The sequence below is a fragment of the Perna viridis genome, chromosome 1 (genome assembly GCF_037379345.1).
Source record: "Perna viridis isolate PV_CMFRI_1.1 ecotype Kerala chromosome 1, ASM3737934v1, whole genome shotgun sequence".
Lineage (NCBI taxonomy): Eukaryota > Metazoa > Mollusca > Bivalvia > Mytilida > Mytilidae > Perna > Perna viridis.
In genome coordinates this window covers 29,533,321-29,552,397 of record NC_142445.1, presented here as the reverse complement: position 1 = coordinate 29,552,397, position 19,077 = coordinate 29,533,321, and the positions used below count along the sequence as shown (strand labels likewise).

General features: G+C 33.4%; 1 protein-coding gene across 5 annotated transcripts in view; it reads right to left on the bottom strand.

The window, feature by feature from the left end:
• Window positions 1-14,952, bottom strand: part of LOC148628253 (sodium-dependent proline transporter-like) — a 44,298-nt gene extending 29,346 nt beyond the window's left edge. The window contains exons 1-2 of one of the 5 annotated variants that reach the window (XM_088585154.1): window positions 14,843-14,929; window positions 88-403 (exon numbers count right to left, since the gene is read on the bottom strand). In XM_088585154.1, the coding sequence (XP_088441280.1) occupies window positions 88-263 (176 nt within the window). In that variant the 5' untranslated portion in view covers window positions 264-403; window positions 14,843-14,929. Of the gene's footprint in view, window positions 1-87; window positions 14,762-14,842 lie in introns of those variants that run through there. The other 4 variants (XM_088585167.1, XM_088585163.1, XM_088585173.1 and 1 more) reach the window with 4 other exon arrangements.
• Between the last annotated feature and the right edge of the window lie 4,125 nt (window positions 14,953-19,077).

Sequence of the window (19,077 nt, the reverse complement as noted above, 5' to 3'; positions counted from 1 at the left end):
TACACATTTTAAACAGTGATTTACAAGTACATGTAATTTTGAAGAGATACATTGCATAAATTTAATTAATGCTACAAAATAACTAACCTCATTTCAGCTTCAAAAGCCTTTCTGCCTCTCTGTTCCGTACTCAAGTTTGCGAAATCTATTTTTTTCTCTGTTCTTATTCCCATCCATTTTAAATTGTTATGGGAAATACTGGGTAAGTTCAGAGTGGAAAGGGTATTATTCTCCCTTTGTGGACCACCGAAGGCGTCTATCATTGCGATAGGAAAAGTTCCAAATATATCAGAATGTCCAATATAAAAGTACAAAATTCCATACAAACTCACTGTACTAAATGCAATGTATGTTATACATGTAGATATGCATGTATACCCAATTCAATGTGTCACAGCCAGATCTGTTAAAATACAGTAGCCGCACCACACATAATTATGCAAAAGTAACACTTGATTTGAAACAATTATAGTACATTGGAGATAAATACATAATTGTATACCAAATGACGTTTTTTTGTTTTTTTTGTTGTTTTTTTTGTTTGTAGACTCTAGAGAAGTCTGAACTTTTATATTAGTTAGTTGCTTAATTTTGCATCAAGCTAAAAAATATAATTCCGATTGCATTATCCAAATCGAAGCATAGCTTTTCTAAGATAGGAAAGGCAATCATTTTCTTGTTTGGAATTCGCGGCTATCTTCTAGATTTTGTTTACGTCACCTGATATATGTAAAATATTCCCTACACCCGTGGAGAACTGTAATATTTACGATATCTGTACAAATTGATTTGAGACCAAAACTGAAAAGGATGTTGCTGGAAATGCCCTTAAGGGATAAAATGTGTTAAGTATAGCGAAGTGCTGTAAAGTTATCGACCATTTTGAGAGCGAGGGGAAGGTGAGGTATGGGGTCGGAATTTTGGGATAAAAAACTTTATTTACTCAAAAATTATTTATTTACTGAAAAAACTCCTCCATTAATTAACAGATTTTTAAATAAATATATTTATTTCGCTTGCTGCTTAAATAAAAATAGAAAAAAATCAGTTGCGAAGGATCGACACCCCCCCCCCCACATTTGTTATGTCCTTTATTATTTTTACGAATTCCATACAGACGGTACATGTACGGTAAAGCGGTAACGCTCACGGTGCTCGCTGATTTGGGCAATGCCTACCCAACATTATGTCATTTTATTGAAAAAAATACAAACAAGGAGTTTGCATCGCTTAAATGCTTAATCAACTCATACGATATGGCATAACCAAATAACTAAAAAAAAGCTTGTGCTTGTGTCAAAATATCAAGTAGATATGATTATAATCACAGTTGCTGTTACCTAAAAAATACTAGATATTCATATGGTAAAAAATAAAGTCAACAAAATAGAAGTTTATGTCCTTTGAATCTGAAAAATAATTACCCATAACAAGCTTGTGTCAAAGTATCAAGTGACTCTGATCAGCAATTGCAGAGAGAACAGTTGTATTTGAATTAAAAGCAATTAGTGTCTCTCGAATCTTAATTCGAATCCCGAGATATGACATCCATTACTCAGTGTGAAGAGTAATTTCCAAAAGCTATTTGTTGCACAAAACAAAAAAAAACAACAAATATGAGATAAGGAAGAAAGACGTGGCTTCAAAAGTTCTATGGAAACTTGAAACCTCGTACTTCACATTTGCTTTACTCATTTATTAGTAACAATCTTTTTCTTGCTTTCACTTTGAATTAATCTCTTTCGTACACATTTAGTCAACCCAAATGAAGAGCGATAACGCTTGCAAAAGGCCAATTTCAAACACGATTTATAGTTTTTATATCAAAATCGCAAGAGCAAATGACAAATTCATATTTGTTATGTGGTTCAGTACATCATCCTGATAATGAGTATAGTTAAGTTTGATGTTTTTTACATGCATTTGTTTTGTCTAATGTTTATATGTTAATGTTTATATAAAGACAGCTATTTAAACCTCAATTTTATTGACACATTTATGAAGACGTCCCCAGGTTACTATTACTTTTTTTCTACCCTGGACGTGATATTTGATGAACAACTCTGTTGGTGTTTCTATAAAGCAGAGTACGCTTACCTTTCCGGTATACCTGATCCAAGTGGAAACCGGGTTAATGCTTACTTACCATTGTTTGTTTTTGTCTTTTTTATGTTTTATTTTGGTTGTGTGTGTGTCGATTTTTCTTGTTTGTCGTAATGCAGGAGTTATATTATTTTTATTCCATTCGAATCCTGATTTCAGTCATTTCTATCTTTAGCACTGAGTTTTACCTGCCGATTTTTATCATCAGGGCCATTTTTTATTGTACATTTATTTCTTGTCACCAAGCAAGCCAAAAATTTTGAAACCTCAACAAATATTGAATACTCTGTTTTCATTCTAATGTCATTTATTTTTTGGTGGTCGTTTTATTCCTCGTTATTCATGAATAAAAGTCTGAAATGCTTGACTACTATTATACATGTCACATAATTTATCACACTCCAGTCTTGCATTTATTGTAACCCTACTCGGAATTCTCTTTCATTTAAATGCGGGATCTTTCAGACTGTTTGTGTGTACTGAAATACTCGTATATCTAATGTATGATAAAATGCATAATATATTGAAAATCAAATCTTAATCTCATTCCGTACCACTCTCGATCAATATCCCTGTAAGTAAGGAATACAAACTTACTCAACAACACGATTTACAAGATAATAACATGAAATTACCTAATTTATTCACAGTGTGAATTAACAGAATTTTTACACAGTGAACATTCGGTAAATCACTACTATCTATATAATACTTTTGTGGTATCAGCTGCAACATTACTAGAAACAGGTCCAACTGTGTGTATCATCAGCAGTTCTTTTCAGTTCCTACCTTAATGTCCTATTTAATCTTGAGAGGCCTTCCTAAGTATTGAATTGGTACGATATAAGATTTCTTACAATGGTTACATATTTGAAGAACGTCAGTTAAAAGGATCAGCTACATAAACCACACATCAGCCTTGTAATTTTCTCAAAGGTCCAGAGAGTGCGTATGTTCAATCTGTTGGTTGAGCCCAAGAAAATCAGCGATGTGGTTCGTCATTTCTGCAAAATGCTGATCTCCATACTCAGTGGCATATTCCTGTTAGATATCTATTCTTCAGAGACAAGAAACTAGAGCAAACGGCCTTATTATTAGTTTACATCATATGTGTTACCACTAGAACAGTAACAAGTTCAACACATGTCATCTCATGTGAACTGTTGCAAATATCTAACACCGACATTGGTGTCAGAGTAGATATTGCTGAAGGAAATCTGGAATGTAACTTCAATGCCTAACGTTGTACTTATTGAACACCAACAAAAATCTTAAGATTAATTGGATCAATTTCGTTTGTGTTTAGCTGTGAAAACGCACCGTACTTGACATGAAGAGTAGGAGCCAACAAGTTGAAGTTGAAAAAACACACCACACAAAAAGAACTTTAGGGCCATTTGGCATCTACGAGTTAACATCCTTCCTTTTTGGTCTCGTTAATAGTCCTCAAACCCACTAGCGCCTGTTGGAACAGATACTTGATCAATTCCAGTAATGTTAATGGAGAAGACTTTAACTAAACTTTCTTCAAGAACAAAAATAATCATCCACTAAGTCTAGAAACAGAATATCACCGGATCCAGAAAAGGTTGGGAGGGCACTGAATTGGCCCCGACCCACTATTCTAGAAGAAATAACACGCTTCCTTAACTAAAATAACCCTATATCCAGCATTATCAACGACACATTAAGAATCCTTTGATGATTCTTAGTTCTTTAGACGAGTCATTCAGGCAGGTTCGACGTTAGAATCTGGGCACCATTTAAAACCAGTACATCCAAGAAACAACATTATTCAACGGGTCATAGTTTACCTTTCCTCGTTTGTCTACCCCGGACTTGACTTTTTATGAGCAACTCGGCGGGTGTTTCTAGAAAAGCAGAGGACGCTTACCCTACCAGTGCACCTGGTCCATGCTCCCAGTTTTTAGTGGAGTCCGAGTTGCTCATTTACTTTTGTTACTTTGTATGTATGATTTTAGTTACTTTATGTTCTTTGTTGTGTGTGTGTGTTTTCCATGTTTGAATAATATAGTATTATTGCGTAAGGTTTTCCATATTGGCTCATTTATTGGTCTAAGGCGTAACCTATAGTCCAATATTTCTAGCCGAGGACTAATAACAGTCAATATGGCAAATCGTACGCCACTATACCTTTATTTACTAACCAGTCCAATACGCAAGGTCAGTATGGATTCTAACCAGCCCAATATGATGTATTGGACGGGTAAAAGCCGTATTGGACGGCTAAATCTCATAAATCTGGGCACCATTTAAAACCAGTACATCCAAGAAACAACACAAGTCAGGATATGACCAACGAGTCAAATGAGCTATTTGTAACCAAAAGATGAAGTCTATGCGACGGCGCTAACGTTCGACGGCCAGCATAAGTAAGCAGATAGGTTGGAGTATGACTCTTGGATTATTGTCAATGAACTTAATTGTGTAATACCTTAATATGTCGTCTATAATAAAAATGGCGAAGACAAGAAACAATACGCAATACAGGTCTTCTGAGGAGGAATTGGAGCTGAATTACGGGCACATACCAATATAGAGTTTTAGATAACAGTTCAGATTACACAGCACAGCACAAACCATGATGTATTAAGTGTAAAAAGACTGACTGGATGATACGAATTAAGGCTCCCTTAGTGTCGGTCATAATAAACCCTGAGTAAAGAAGAACAGGGAATCGGTTCTTTGGCGCATCTCTGTGGATAACGGCAAGATCAGAAAAACCAACCTCTTTTGTGACAATTTTGATCTAGATTTGAGTGGATCAACCAATCCTTTAATTGATGAGGCAGATAAGAACATCAGAGCTCCTAGGACGCCAGTAACGGGCGTAGAGTAACATTACCACAGTAGTAACAATAACTTAACCTGTGAGTCTGTAAATTTGAAGGACAAAGTAGGCGATACAAAATCAGCCGGAATGGTAAATAAAGGTAAATTTGAGTCCAAAACTAAGAAATGAGGATGCAAAAGGCTTGATGATAGAATTTCACAGAACAGTATTTTACTTAATCACCAGTGTTTTTGAACGAAGATGTCTAAGTGGGAGCATGACATATAAAAATGTCAATAACTTGTTAAAGAGAGAATGTAATGTTCATTTTGTGTTATTTCTGAATAATGTATTTGTTATTAGCCTTTTGATTGATGAACATGAAATGTATGATGAAATGAAAAATGGGATGGGACAGATGGATAATAAGGTCGACATATTTTGATTGCCATTGGGAATAGGGAGAGGTGGGTAGGGTCGGGCAATTTAGCCTCCTGTGGCGGAGCCGTATGGTTCATACTCGGGAAGAATACCACAGTAGTGTTTTTAACGTGTGACGAACGTGGCATCTTTCCCAACACGTTGCACCGCTATGGTTTGCGATCATGTTTTCCGTATTATAGTCTTACAACCCCAGCATGTAACACACCAGAGGTACCCCATTCCACCGCCTGGGGCACACAACCCAGTTGCTCTGTGGGCAGAGCGCCATAGCCCCCGGTTTAGGTTCTGAGCACTATTTAGTCGCCTTTTTCGACAAGCTTAGCGCTGCTTCAGGCCTATTCTTTTGACACCCGGACCTGCACGGGTCAATTGGAAAATGTTTTCTTGTTAATATACTTTATTTGAATATGTAACAAGGTTACAGTGTTTTGGACGAATCGGCTGGTTCTTGGGTGAGATTATTGTTTTTTGCGTTTTTTGTTTTTATTTTATGGGTTAAGCTGTTCTTCATTGGTTTTTGAGCTGAGCAGACGGCTTTAAAGTTGAAACACAGCTATCAGTTGTTATATAGAGAGATTTATCTATAGGTTAACTTATGACAGAAGACAATGTTAAAACGTTTTCTGTAAAAGGTTGTCATTTTAGCCAATTTTTACCTGAAAATTTCCATTGCTTTTGGTTTCTGATAATAGAGTATATCCGTGTATTGACGTAACCTACGAAATTAATCCAAAAGTTAATTGTCACGGTAAAAGAGAGACAATCCTGGTGTATTTCAGTGAAAAAAATAATACATGTTATTGTGTTTTGGATTTTAATATATGTCTTATTCTTTATTGTTCTTTTTTTGTCTCCGGAATTTATTATGCAGAACGTATTGAAATTCAAAAACCGATCTACTTTCGGGATCTCGAAACATTACATTATACAATTCAAAATGTTTACTTTATTGCTTTTTGTCACTTTTGTGTTAAAATAGATGTTTGTTATTTTATATTGGTATTTTTACACAGAAGATATTTGCTGTTAATACTGAACTCAACGCTCTGTAAAAGACCAATCTCTACGCATTTGAATGGTAGATCAGGACCCATTCTCGTACAAACATGGATTCACCCGACGAGACTTAATGTGTAAGATACGTAGGTAACGTCTTGAAATTGTAATTCATCAAAAAATAGAATTCCCAGACTTGTTTGGAATAGAACTTAAGGTTCACTTTTTACATAATTACATATTATCAATAATGTTATTATTTAAGCACAATAACCCGTTATGCCAGAGCTTGCCGAAACTACGCAGACTTTTTGTATCGCGCTAGAACTCTAACAAATAGGCTTCTGGGTTATGTTGCTACAAGATTGAAGTCATCACTACAGAAGTTTTATGGTCGTCATCATGAACTCGTGGATCGTTATGATGTATCCATCAGCATCATGATTTATTCAACGGGTCATAGATTACTTTCCTCGTTTGTCTACCCCGGACTTGACTTTTTATGAGCAACTCGGCGGGTGTTTCTAGAAAAGCAGAGGACGCTTACCCTACCAGTGCACCTGGTCCATGCTCCCAGTTTTTAGTGGAGTCCGAGTTGCTCATTTACTTTTGTTACTTTGTATGTATGATTTTAGTTACTTTATGTTCTTTGTTGTGTGTGTGTGTTTTCCATGTTTGAATAATATAGTATTATTGCGTAAGGTTTTCCATATTGGCTCATTTATTGGTCTAAGGTGTAACCTATAGTCCAATATTTCTAGCCGAGGACTAATAACAGTCAATATGGCAAATCGTACGCCACTATACCTTTATTTACTAACCAGTCCAATACGCAAGGTCAGTATGGATTCTAACCAGCCCAATATGATGTATTGGACGGCTAAATCTCATAAAATCCGGGACAATACGGGCAAACATCGAATCGGCCTTGTAGGTTACAGACCACCAATTCAACCAATGAGCATTTGGAACGTACGCAAAAAATAGTCCTACGCAGAAATTACCCCTGTTCCTCATAGTGCTGTGAAAAAAGTTCTCATCTTATTTAAAAGATTTAAACAGTTTCTTAAAGGAAAAACATTTCTGTACATTTTATAGGTGCATTTTGCTTCTTGTGATGTGAAGCCTAATCTCCATAATGATTTTTAAATATACCGCTATCTCGTGAAAACACTGGTATTTCCCATGCTATTTATAGACCCTTCACTTCCGGTGACCAGTACTGCACTGCAAGTCTGCTAACCCCACATGCCATTCTGAGGATTGTGAGCTGACATATGTAGAATCATGCTGATATATAGTCCTCTGCAGGGTAAGTTAAGGTAAAGTCCAGAGAAGCCATTGAATATTGTGAAATTAACATAGAAGCCTATGGGAAGTGGAATTAGTGATTTTAGCCTTAAGCTGAAGCCATGGCAAAATGAAAAGTTTCCTTAAATAGCTTTAAACTACTTGAAGATCTTGTTAACTTTGCCATGAGAGGAATACACTACAAAAATCCTTCAAAATATGCATTTTTTTAAGTTATAGGTCCAACATATGGAAAATTGGTCTTTTTGGCTGATTTTTATGTCCCATTTTGTAAAAAGTGTAGAAAATTTAGTAAAAATATCAAACATTAAACTTTGAGGGCTATATTGACCTAAATATGGTGGTAATAAGCACTTGAAATCAAGTTTTGTGTAGATTTGAGCAAAAATTAGGTTAGAAATGAGGAAAAACTCACTTTCATTACTGCGGTTAAGGCCATATAAGCATTACCCTATGGCAACATGGAAAATCCATTATTGAGTACTTTTTTTTGCTTTAGGTGCCCTTAACTGGTCATGTTTTAATGTGAAAACACTGTATTTACAAATTTAAAACCAAATATATCACCTTTTGTGAAAATTTAAAGATTTAGGATTTTTGACATGTGATCAAGAAAAAGGGGGAGGCATGTCAGAAATAAATTTTTAAAAATAGACCAATTTCTCAGAAAATGATTACTTTTAAATCTATCTCTTTATTAATATTGTTAAAAAACAAGTTGTGATTGATTTTTTTTTATTTGAAAAGTCAGAAAAAGTTCTTTGCAAATATTTAATGCATTTAAGTATGGTAGAATATTGTCACTTTTTTGCTCGCGCAACTTGGTTACCCTATATTTAAAAATCAAATATTAAAAAAAGTGCTTGTCACATTTCACTGAAACTTTGCAAATGCATTCAATATGTGTGTAGGAAGATACCTGTATAGTTATTTATTTTTTCTAAGACAAAAAGTGACCCTTTAGGTTACAGACCACCAATTCAACCGATGAGCATTTGGAACGTACGCAAAAATAGTCCTACGCAGAAATTACCCCTGTTCCTCATAGTGCTGTGAAAAAAGTTCTCATCTTATTTAAAAAATTTAAACAGTTTCTTAAAGGAAAAACATTTCTGTACATTTTATAGGTGCATTTTGCTTCTTGTGATGTGAAGCCTAATCTCCATAATGATTTTTAAATATACCGCTATCTCGTGAAAACACTGGGATTTCCCATGCTATTTATAGACCCTTCACTTCCGATGACCAGTACTGCACTGTAAGTCTGCTAACCCCACATGCCATTCTGAGGATTGTGAGCTGACATATGTTGAATCATGCTGATATATAGTCCTCTGCAGGTTAAAGTTAAGGTAAAGTCCAGAGAAGCCATTGAATATTGTGAAATTAGCATAGAAGCCTATGGGAAGTGGAATTAGTGGTTTTTAGCCTATAGATTCTCGTATTGGCCTCATAGAATGAAAGTATCGATGTGACAGATTATCTGTATTCTGTCTAATTTATTCTAGTTAATTAATAATGTTTTTAAACATAACAGCTTCCGTTATTTCTCAAATTAAAACGAAATGCTTTCGTTTCAAATACTCTTTTCAAACCAAACGAACTGATTAATTAAATATATTATAAATAAATAGTATCATTGATATATACCAAGGCCCTGATTGTTTTTCTTCAATATAATAGTGTTTAAATTTGTACACAATTTGCATCTTGTTTTTTCCGCAATTTCGGTATGCTAGAGCTTGCCGAAACTACACGTACTTTTTATATCGTGCTTAACCCATTTTTACGATTAGGCTTCTGATACTGGTTGATGTAGCTTAAAATTAAAGTCATCACTTCATCATTATGGATCCTTAATATATATCCATTTGCATCATGACAACCGATTTGTTCAACGAGTCATAGTTTTATTTTTTCGTCGTCTAACCCGGACGTGAAATTTTATGAGCTACTCGATGGATGTTTACTGACAAGCACTGGACACTTACCGTACTGGTACCCGTGGTCTAAGTTGCTACTTTCAGTAGAGTCTGGGTTAATGCTAATTATTTTTAATTATTTTTTGTTTGTGTTTCTAGTCGTTTTCCTTGAATTTTATTCTTCTGATTGCCGTTCGAATACTGGTTCCCTTAATTTTCTTGTTCACGATCTTTTATGGTTACGACAGTAGTAGTTTTAAAGTAAATTAATATTCTTTTGTATGTTGACATGGCATTGTATGTGCGAGTTCTCATCCAAGCATTTTTTTTGTAATCGATATTAATTAAAGAATACTGCGTGCAAATGTATATTAATGTTATTTAATTGCATTTCAAGTTGTGGCTATTGCTAATAGGTTTTTGAAAATAAGATAAAGGGTTAAGTTTGATTAAAAATTAAGGACACCGAGAAGATTTAACCCTTGAAAGAAAACGACGGTCTATTCTAGAGAGGCCTTGTAGATGACAAACGAGGTTTTGGTAGAGATTTGGCTAACTTTGCCTGTTGGCCTTGTGTTCTATATTTAACGCTACTGTTACAATTTTACTTAAGTCATTATAAGAAAAAGATATAACCAATCCCTTTTTTTTGGCGAAAAAATCATGTACTTTAGTGCTTATTTTATTCAATGAATAAAATAAACATCAGTTTTCTCGGAAATAATATCAAGGCTGTTCCTTGAGTTATACAAACTAATGGGTGTACATGGGCATTTCCAACTAAAGCCATAACTTAAGTATGACCTTATTGAAAGGCACATCGGGAACGAAATCCACATTCACATTTTGGTAATTTCCAAGGAACATAAACATGTGTTTTCAACAAAAAGATACAAAATTATCTTTTTCTGCATTCAGTTATTTTTATCATAAGGTCAGTAATCAAAATATTCTCTGTGTCTATATCATATCATATGACATTTATGCAAAACTTGAGAAATTAGACTCTGCTCAGTCGAAACTTGATGTCTTACCAGCAATAAACGAGCGCCTGGAAAGACCTGAGCTTAATTTTCATGGCCTTCAATCAGAAATTTCATCAATAAAAACACACTTACAGTTTAACTCTGAAAGGATTCAAGGTAGCGAACAACGCACTTCACAACTTGAACAATGGGTCCAACGAATTGAATTCCAAAACAAGGAATTGTACAACGAAAATATAGACCTGAAAGAAACATTACTAGACATTCAAACAAGATCTATGCGTGACAACCTTATATTTACAAACTTACGAGAAATCGATGAATACGAAACGACAGAACAGAACAGAACAAACAGAAGAACTTGACAAACACTTTATCAAAGAAAAGCTTGAAATTCGTACTGAAATTCCTATATATGTTGCTCACCGCTTGCGACCCAGGAAAGATAACAAACCTAGGAGCATTGTTACTAAGTTTGAGAAACGTAAGGACAGAAATATGGTTTTGCAAGCTGCTACGGAAAAGTTGAGAGGCTCGGGTTTCGGTGTCTATGAACAATTTCCTAGAGAGGTCGGTGAAAGACGCAATGAGTTATGGCCAGTTTTTAAGCGGGAACAGAGGTTAAAACGTGATGTAAAATTTAGTGGTGATAAGCTCATTGTTGACGGCAGAAGAATATTTCCTCCTTCAATGCGACCAAAATTCTCTATTGATGTTCCGAGTGCTCCAGTTCCACCTCCAGAAAGCAATATGCAACAACGACAACACAGATTGAATGACATTCCACCACAGCAACATTCTGACAATGGATCGGCATAGAACAGACCAACAAGAGGCCATTATAAGAATTGTAACAATAAGCAAGACTCAATCCAAAGTGACAAAATGAATACTTTAAATATTACATGTATTAATGTTTGTGAGCTTAAAAGCAAACTTTTGTGTCCTGAATTTTCTGAATTGATTGTATTGTATGATGTCATTGTTGGTACTGAATCAAAAACAGATGACTTAGATATTCTGAATCTTCCATCAGGCTATAGTTACTTTTCTAAACATCGCAAAAAATGTGATAAAAAATCTGGGGTATAATTTTTATATACAAATCATGTTTAAAACCATTCGTCGAAAATCCTAATAGTGAATCGGAATTTGTATTGTGGGTGAAATTTGATAACTTTTCAAACACAGGTCAAAATTTATTATTAGGATGTGTGTACATTCCACCAGAGGGCTCAAAATACACATCGTCAGAAGCATTTAATGAAATTGAAAGTGAACTTCTCTCATTGAAACATAACGATACGGTATGCGCGCTGATTGCGATTTCAACGCAAGGTCAGCAAAATTAGCAGATTACATTGTATGTGACGATGATCTTTTGTTCTATCTGAATTATGATAATGATCAAACATTGTCAGATGAATTGTATGATTATAATAAATTAAATATGTACAACATTCCTTTAAAAAGGGAATCAGAAGATAAAGCAAGGTGTAATACATATGGGTACAAACTTATACAGTTTTGTAGAAATGATAGTTTATATATTGCAAACGGAAGAGTATGTAACGATAGAAATATTGGTAAAGCTACCTGCAAAGATTCTAGTTTAGTTGAATATTTTCTAGTTGCATCTGACTTATTTCCGCTTATCAAAGAGTTTGAGGTCAAACATTTTGAACCTCTTTTTTCTGATGTACATTGCAGATTGCATTTGGTTATTTCACTGAGAACACTGTCTGATTTGCATAAGGATAGCAACTCAATGAATAGAATTGTGAAACCTATTCGTTGGATTGGGGATAAGAAACAACACTTTATTGAAAATTTAGAAAATACATTATCTGTTGATAATTTATGTAATCAATTGGATATGCTTGATATTGATAAATAAGGAAACTATCCAATCTGAGTTGGATATGTTTATGCAAAATGTAAACAAATTGTTTACGGATACAGCCCAGTCTACTTTTGGTAATAAACATGTCTATAAAAACAGAAGCAATCGGGTTGATCAGCCATGGTTTGATCATAGCTGTCATCTCAAGAGAAATGAATTCCATAAAGCTAAGAAGAAATTTAATCTTAATAAATCAGATGCAAAGAGGAAAGAGTTAAAAGTAGCATGTAAAGCATATAAAACACAAATACAGAAATGCTTTCAAGAATATGAATTTAGATTAGAAAATGAACTTCATAAAGCATCGAAATCTGACCCCAGGGAATTGTGGAGAATTTTGAATCATTTTAACAAATCAAAATCCCAATCAAAAATAGATATAGAGACTTTATACGATTATTTCAAAAATTTAAATACTGATAATAGTTTGGATGATACATATTTTGAAATACCAGAATTGGATGATGAATTGGCAAATGATATTCTAAACAGAGAAATAACAGAGGATGAAATCATTTCTGCAATCAAAGGGTTAAAAAATGGTAAATCTCCATGTTATGACTGTGTAATAAATGAGTACATAAAATCAACGGCACATATGTTGATGCCACTGTATCTTAAGTTGTTTAATATTATTTTGAATACAGGAGTCATTCCAGAAATGTGGACACTTGGTATGATAATACCTATTTTCAAAAACAAAAGTGACCCCCTTGATCCTGATTTATATAGAGGCATCACACTTGTTTCAGCAGTTGGGAAATTTTTTACAGCTATTTTGAATTTCAGACTAACTGAATATGCAGATTTAGTAGATATTATTCCATAGTCCCAAGCCGGATTTCGAAAGGGTTATTCAACAGTGAATAACATATTTTGTTTACATGTCCTAATTGGTCTTTATGTATCATTTGGGAAAAATGTTTTGTACATTCGTCGATTTTAAGAAGGCGTTTGATACGGTATGGAGGGTTGGACTCTGGCAAAAGATGATAAAAAATAATATTGGTGGAAAGATATTAAAAGTAATTTATAACATGTATGATTGCATTAAATCCTGTGTTAAGCAGGACGACCAAATTTCTGGGTTCTTTTCATGCGATGTGGGATTTCGTCAGGGGGAAAATTTGTCACCTTTTCTTTTTTCAGTATTTTTAGCAGATTTAGAGGACTTTTTTCTTCAAAACAATGTACGAGGCCTTGAGTATATTACAAAGAATTGTCAAGATATATTAAAAATCTATAGTTTAATCTTTGTGCTACTGTACGCTGATGATACCATTGTATTGGCAGAAAGTGCAGAAGATCTGCAAAGTTCTCTTCTTGTATTTGAAGACTATTGTTCACGATGGAAATTGACTGTCAATGTTGACAAAACTAAAACCATTATTTTTTGTAAGCGTAAAATCAAAGTTCAACATGATTTCAAATTATTTGGACAAAATTTAGAAAGAGTTGATTCATACTCATACCTTGGTCTAATTTTTAATTACAACGGGAATTTTTCACTGGCAAAGAAAAAATTGTTAGACCAAGTTCAAAAAGCACTATATGCACTATACGGAAAAATTAGAAACATTAATATACCATTTGACTTACAGTCTGCAATTTTTTGAAGAAAATCTTAACTGTAAGATCAACTACACCAAATTTTATGATTTATGGGGAAACCGGACGTTATCCGACTGAAATTGAGATTGAAAGTCGCATGTTGAACTTTTGGGCTAAACTTATTACAAATGAAAATAAAATGTCAGGAATGTTATATCAGTTATTACTAGATATGCATAACAGAAATGTATATCCTTCAAAATGGATTTTATATGTTAAATCTATATTATACAACTCTGGTTTATCTTATGTATGGAATAGTCAAAGTGTATTAAGTAAGCTAGACACTAAAATATATGTCAAACAAATTTTACATGATCAGTTTATACAGAGGTGGTACAGTGACATGATGAATTCGTCTAGAGGTCAGTTCTACAGTTTATTTAAAAATGAATTTGGTTTTGAAAAGTATTTAGTGAAGTTAAATAAAAATCGTAGAATTTACATAAGTAAGTTACGTTGCTCAAACGTCAAGTTTCCAATTGAAACTGGACGTTGGACCAACACCTCAACGCTCAGAAAGATTTTGTTTATTATGTAATCTTGGTGCTGTTGGTAATCAATTTCACTACTTGTTTCAATGTAAAAATGAACACATACAGCGGTTTAGAATAAAATTCATCCCGTCGTACTATTATACATATCCAAAGGAAGACAAACTTAAAGGGTTGTTGTCTCTTTGTAATAAAACAGTATTGAATAATTTGGCTATTTTTGTGCAAAAGCTTAGCAAATTATTATAGAATATTATAAGAAATAAATGTATACTTACAAATCGTATAAATCATGATTAACTTAAAATCCATATTGTATTAATCCATTTGTACATGTATGTTTGTATTGAATGTATATATTCAGTGTTGATGTGATCTGCTTAGCACGTGATTAGTGTTATTGACGATTGTTAAAAGTTAAGAATATTGTCGCTTACATCGTATCAGTGTATATATTTTTCATTGTTTTTTTCTGTCATATGCTTCTTATGTAATAGCATGTACCACTTTGTCTTTGTTTGCCATTTTGTATATGTATTATGTTTGATTAGCCTCTTGTTGCAGTGTATTCTGCCTGAGTGTATCAATAAAATCTAAATCTAAATCATTTACAAGCACACAATTTTTTTATTAATTTTATTTTACAGACGTGCCGACACATCAAAATGATTTATTGTTTCTTATAAAACTGCCTTTAAGATCTTTCATGATTTTTTGTTGCTTGAATCCAAAGTGATAGTCACTCTGATAATATTTCAGCACTGGCTTCTAGTTTTTGCTTGGTTTTAAAGAATACAGGACCTTCTGTAAAACAAAGCTACTAAATTGATAAAAATGCATAATTATTTAAGCAGTTAAGAAACACAATTTCATTATACAGAAACTGAAACTTGTACCATGGCGCTAAACATAAATTAATCGTATTCCAATTACAATCAAATGCTTAAAAAGGTTCAATATTAAATCAGTTATCTTTCATATTTTGTTCTGTTATGTAATTCACTACATGGACATTGCTCTATTGAACATTAATGGTAAGTGAATGCAATTGAAATATTTACTTATGTTTTACTTTATATGGCAAAGGAACACTGTCAGGTTTAGTTAATAGAAAACTGCGAAAGGGGAATAATAAAATAGAAAAATTGGCAATGTGTCATTCATTTCTTCCATGTTTAATTCGGATCCCACCACTTGCACGGTTTACGTTCGGCAAAAACATATTGCAATGCACTCAATTATATGGTGTGAAACACCATCTGACTCCAGATTTGAAGGAGTGGAGTCCATAAATATCTGTGACATACCGAGTCTTCTTGAAGCGTTGATACTTATAACAACCCACAGTTACCAGTAACACGTAATAAACTAAGAGAGGGTAATAATTAAAATATTTTGTTAAATGTTAAGCATTTTTCTTGCCTCCTTTAGGTTACTGCCCGATGACTTGTAAACTTCCATAACCATGAGGACAACGATGGGTATCAATGGGATCGTTGCAATGATTGAACCAATCATAGTAGCATATGCAGGATATTTGTATTGGTTGGTAGCCAATGATTGCCGACACAATTAAACCCTGGATAATATATGTATATGATACTGAAGAAAAACAATTTTATTGTAAGAAATCTTTACAGGGAATAAAACAGGCTATATTGTAAATAATTCTTACGCATGAACTTATGTATTGTCTTCAATATAATAATATATAGAAAGAAAGAGTAACCAAGGGAACCAAGATTCTAGCGGAAGTGAAAAGAATGTAATCCAGGGACAAAGACCAGGCAAGGAAAAAAGACAACACAATAACTAAAATAACACATACAAAGTAACTAAAGTAAATGAGCAACTCGGACTCCATTAAAAACTGGAAGCAAGGACCAGGTGCACCGATAGGGTGAAAGAAATCATTATTCACTGCATCATTGGTAGATTGAAGTTGGAGCAAGAAACGCGAGATTAAAACGAAGAAAAGATATCTAAAATTCAGGAACAAAAACGAACAAAACAAAAAAATAAACAAATAACCTACAAAATACACTTAAAAATTAAATGATAAGTGAGCAACCCAGACTCCACTAAAACTTGGGAGTTTTGACAATGTGTACGGGTATGGTAAGCTCATTAAAATAAAATCACCTTCCCTACAGACTTGACACCTTTACAAATATAAAGACCAACGATTATCCAACCAGGCAAAAAACACAAAAGGTTCTCCAGTTGATCTGTCCTATTTTCTCATCATTCCTGATGATATTTGCAGCACATAATGTCTAAAATGAAAATTACCTTGTTATATTATTTTGTCGTTTTCACTAGCTGTACTTGATTTACATAACCTTAAAAAAGACATTATTCATGCAATATCTACAATTTTACAATAATACATTCTGAAAGATCTACAATTTTTCGGCAAATATTTTTTTTTATTTCACCAACAACGTACGAATAATTTGTTTACATGATGTCATCATTTTCAACAAAATTATTTCGACGTAATCGAATTTACGCCGGTTTCAATGATTTTTTGATTTTTTTGACGTGACAGCGAAACGAAACAGACCGATATATATATATATATATATATATATATATATATATATATATATATATGTATATATATATATATATATATATATATATATATATGACAAAATACTCACCGAATGTAGTTATGGAGAACACAATGTTGGTGATAACTCAACCCCGTTAGAATGTCACGCGAAAGGAATGAGCGGTCAAAGACCGTGAATAACAATTTTCTTTAAAAACATATATATGGTGAAATTATTCTTTTTTTTAATGGTTGTTTAATATGGAAACGCATCCTCCCATGTCAGGGTTTTGAGTCCACTCTCGCTCCCTCAAACACCTGACATCACTCATATTTAGCGGGTATCGTCCAGTGCCGATTGTTCGTCCGTTTACGGGGATTCGAGAGGCTTTATGCAAATAGTATACACGAAGTCTAAAAAATATCTTGATAATTGGAAACTGCCATTCTTTTTTTTGCCTTAACAGTTAAATTTTATAAAACCAAAAACGGGGGACAGATAGCCGAGGCATTTTCGTAGCAGTTTTTATTTTTCGTATTTAAAAAAATATCATCGTTTCTCTCAAAAAAGCCATTAATTTAAGTTTACCTTTTTATGATTAAATTAACTATAAAATGATAAATTGTATTCAGTTATTTTTTCTTGAATTTCAGTCCACCACGCTGGTCGGTAGCAAAATGCCTCGGTACATGCAATAGACGGCCAAGTAACAAGAATCCTATTTGAACGGTTTTCTTCTGACCAGCAGCTGCGACGCACATACATGTACCATTTACGGTTTTAATGGATTATTGACCTTGAAATCGCAAGTCATCACTACGAAGCAAGCGAAGTGTACTGTTAAACGCCAGTTCGTGATAAACAAACTAGCGAAAGGAGAAAAGCCTAGCGGAAACCCAACTTAGATTTGCGGATATACATTCAGAAGTCAACATTAATAAACTGAACTCTTCCGCTAGTTCTTTTTGACTAACCGTAATTAGTGGCGTATACGTACTGATAAATCGAACAACAGCTTACACATTCTAAAAACTAAGTTTTGTCTATCGTTTGTCACCGTTGATTCGTTTAAAGAATCCACTATTAAAACAAAAGGTTGACGTCAGAACAATGGTTTAAATATTGATATGAATTTTATTGATTTATATCAATTTATGTTACAAGTAAAGAAATACAATAAATATTCTATGTCGATATATTTTATATTGATTTGTTATAGAACAAATAATGGGGTCGATATCTTTATTGTCGACACTTTCAAATGTTATATAACAATTCAATATATAATATAGCGACATAGAATATTTGTCGATTTGTGTTAGTTGTATATAACATAAATCGATATGAAATTGATAAATTTCATATCAATATATATGTTTTTGAACATTAACATTGCGACATAAATTATATCGGCAAAGTCACGTTTGTGCGTTTTATCGAATTTTTTTAACTCCAGTTGTTGCAAAAATGTGAATATGACGAGATAAAAATGCTGAATTATGTCGTGAACCGCAACAAATAAATTTCCTAAATACGTTTCCATAGTCTAATTGCAAAAGCCCATTGCATTGTATGGAAGTTGTTATGAGATCGATCATGTTGACTTTTCATCATTTTCGAAACGTATCGATTTTTTCTTGTGAAAACTTTGCCAGTATGTCACGAAAATGATGACGATTTGATACTATCTCTTTCTGATGATATTTTCAGATAATAGTTACAATCCTCATATATAATTCTGTGTCAAATAACAAGTTTTAAGTGTGATTGAGTCTAATCTCAATATCTCCACATTTATGACAATTCGAATAGAACGTCATACTTGCTTGGCATGTGAACGACTACAATAGTTCACTAGAAAGATGCAAAATGTTGTATCTAAAACTACGTTAAAAACTCAAAACGCGTTGTCAATTTTGTGCAAATAAAAATATTGATTAACTTTATATATTATA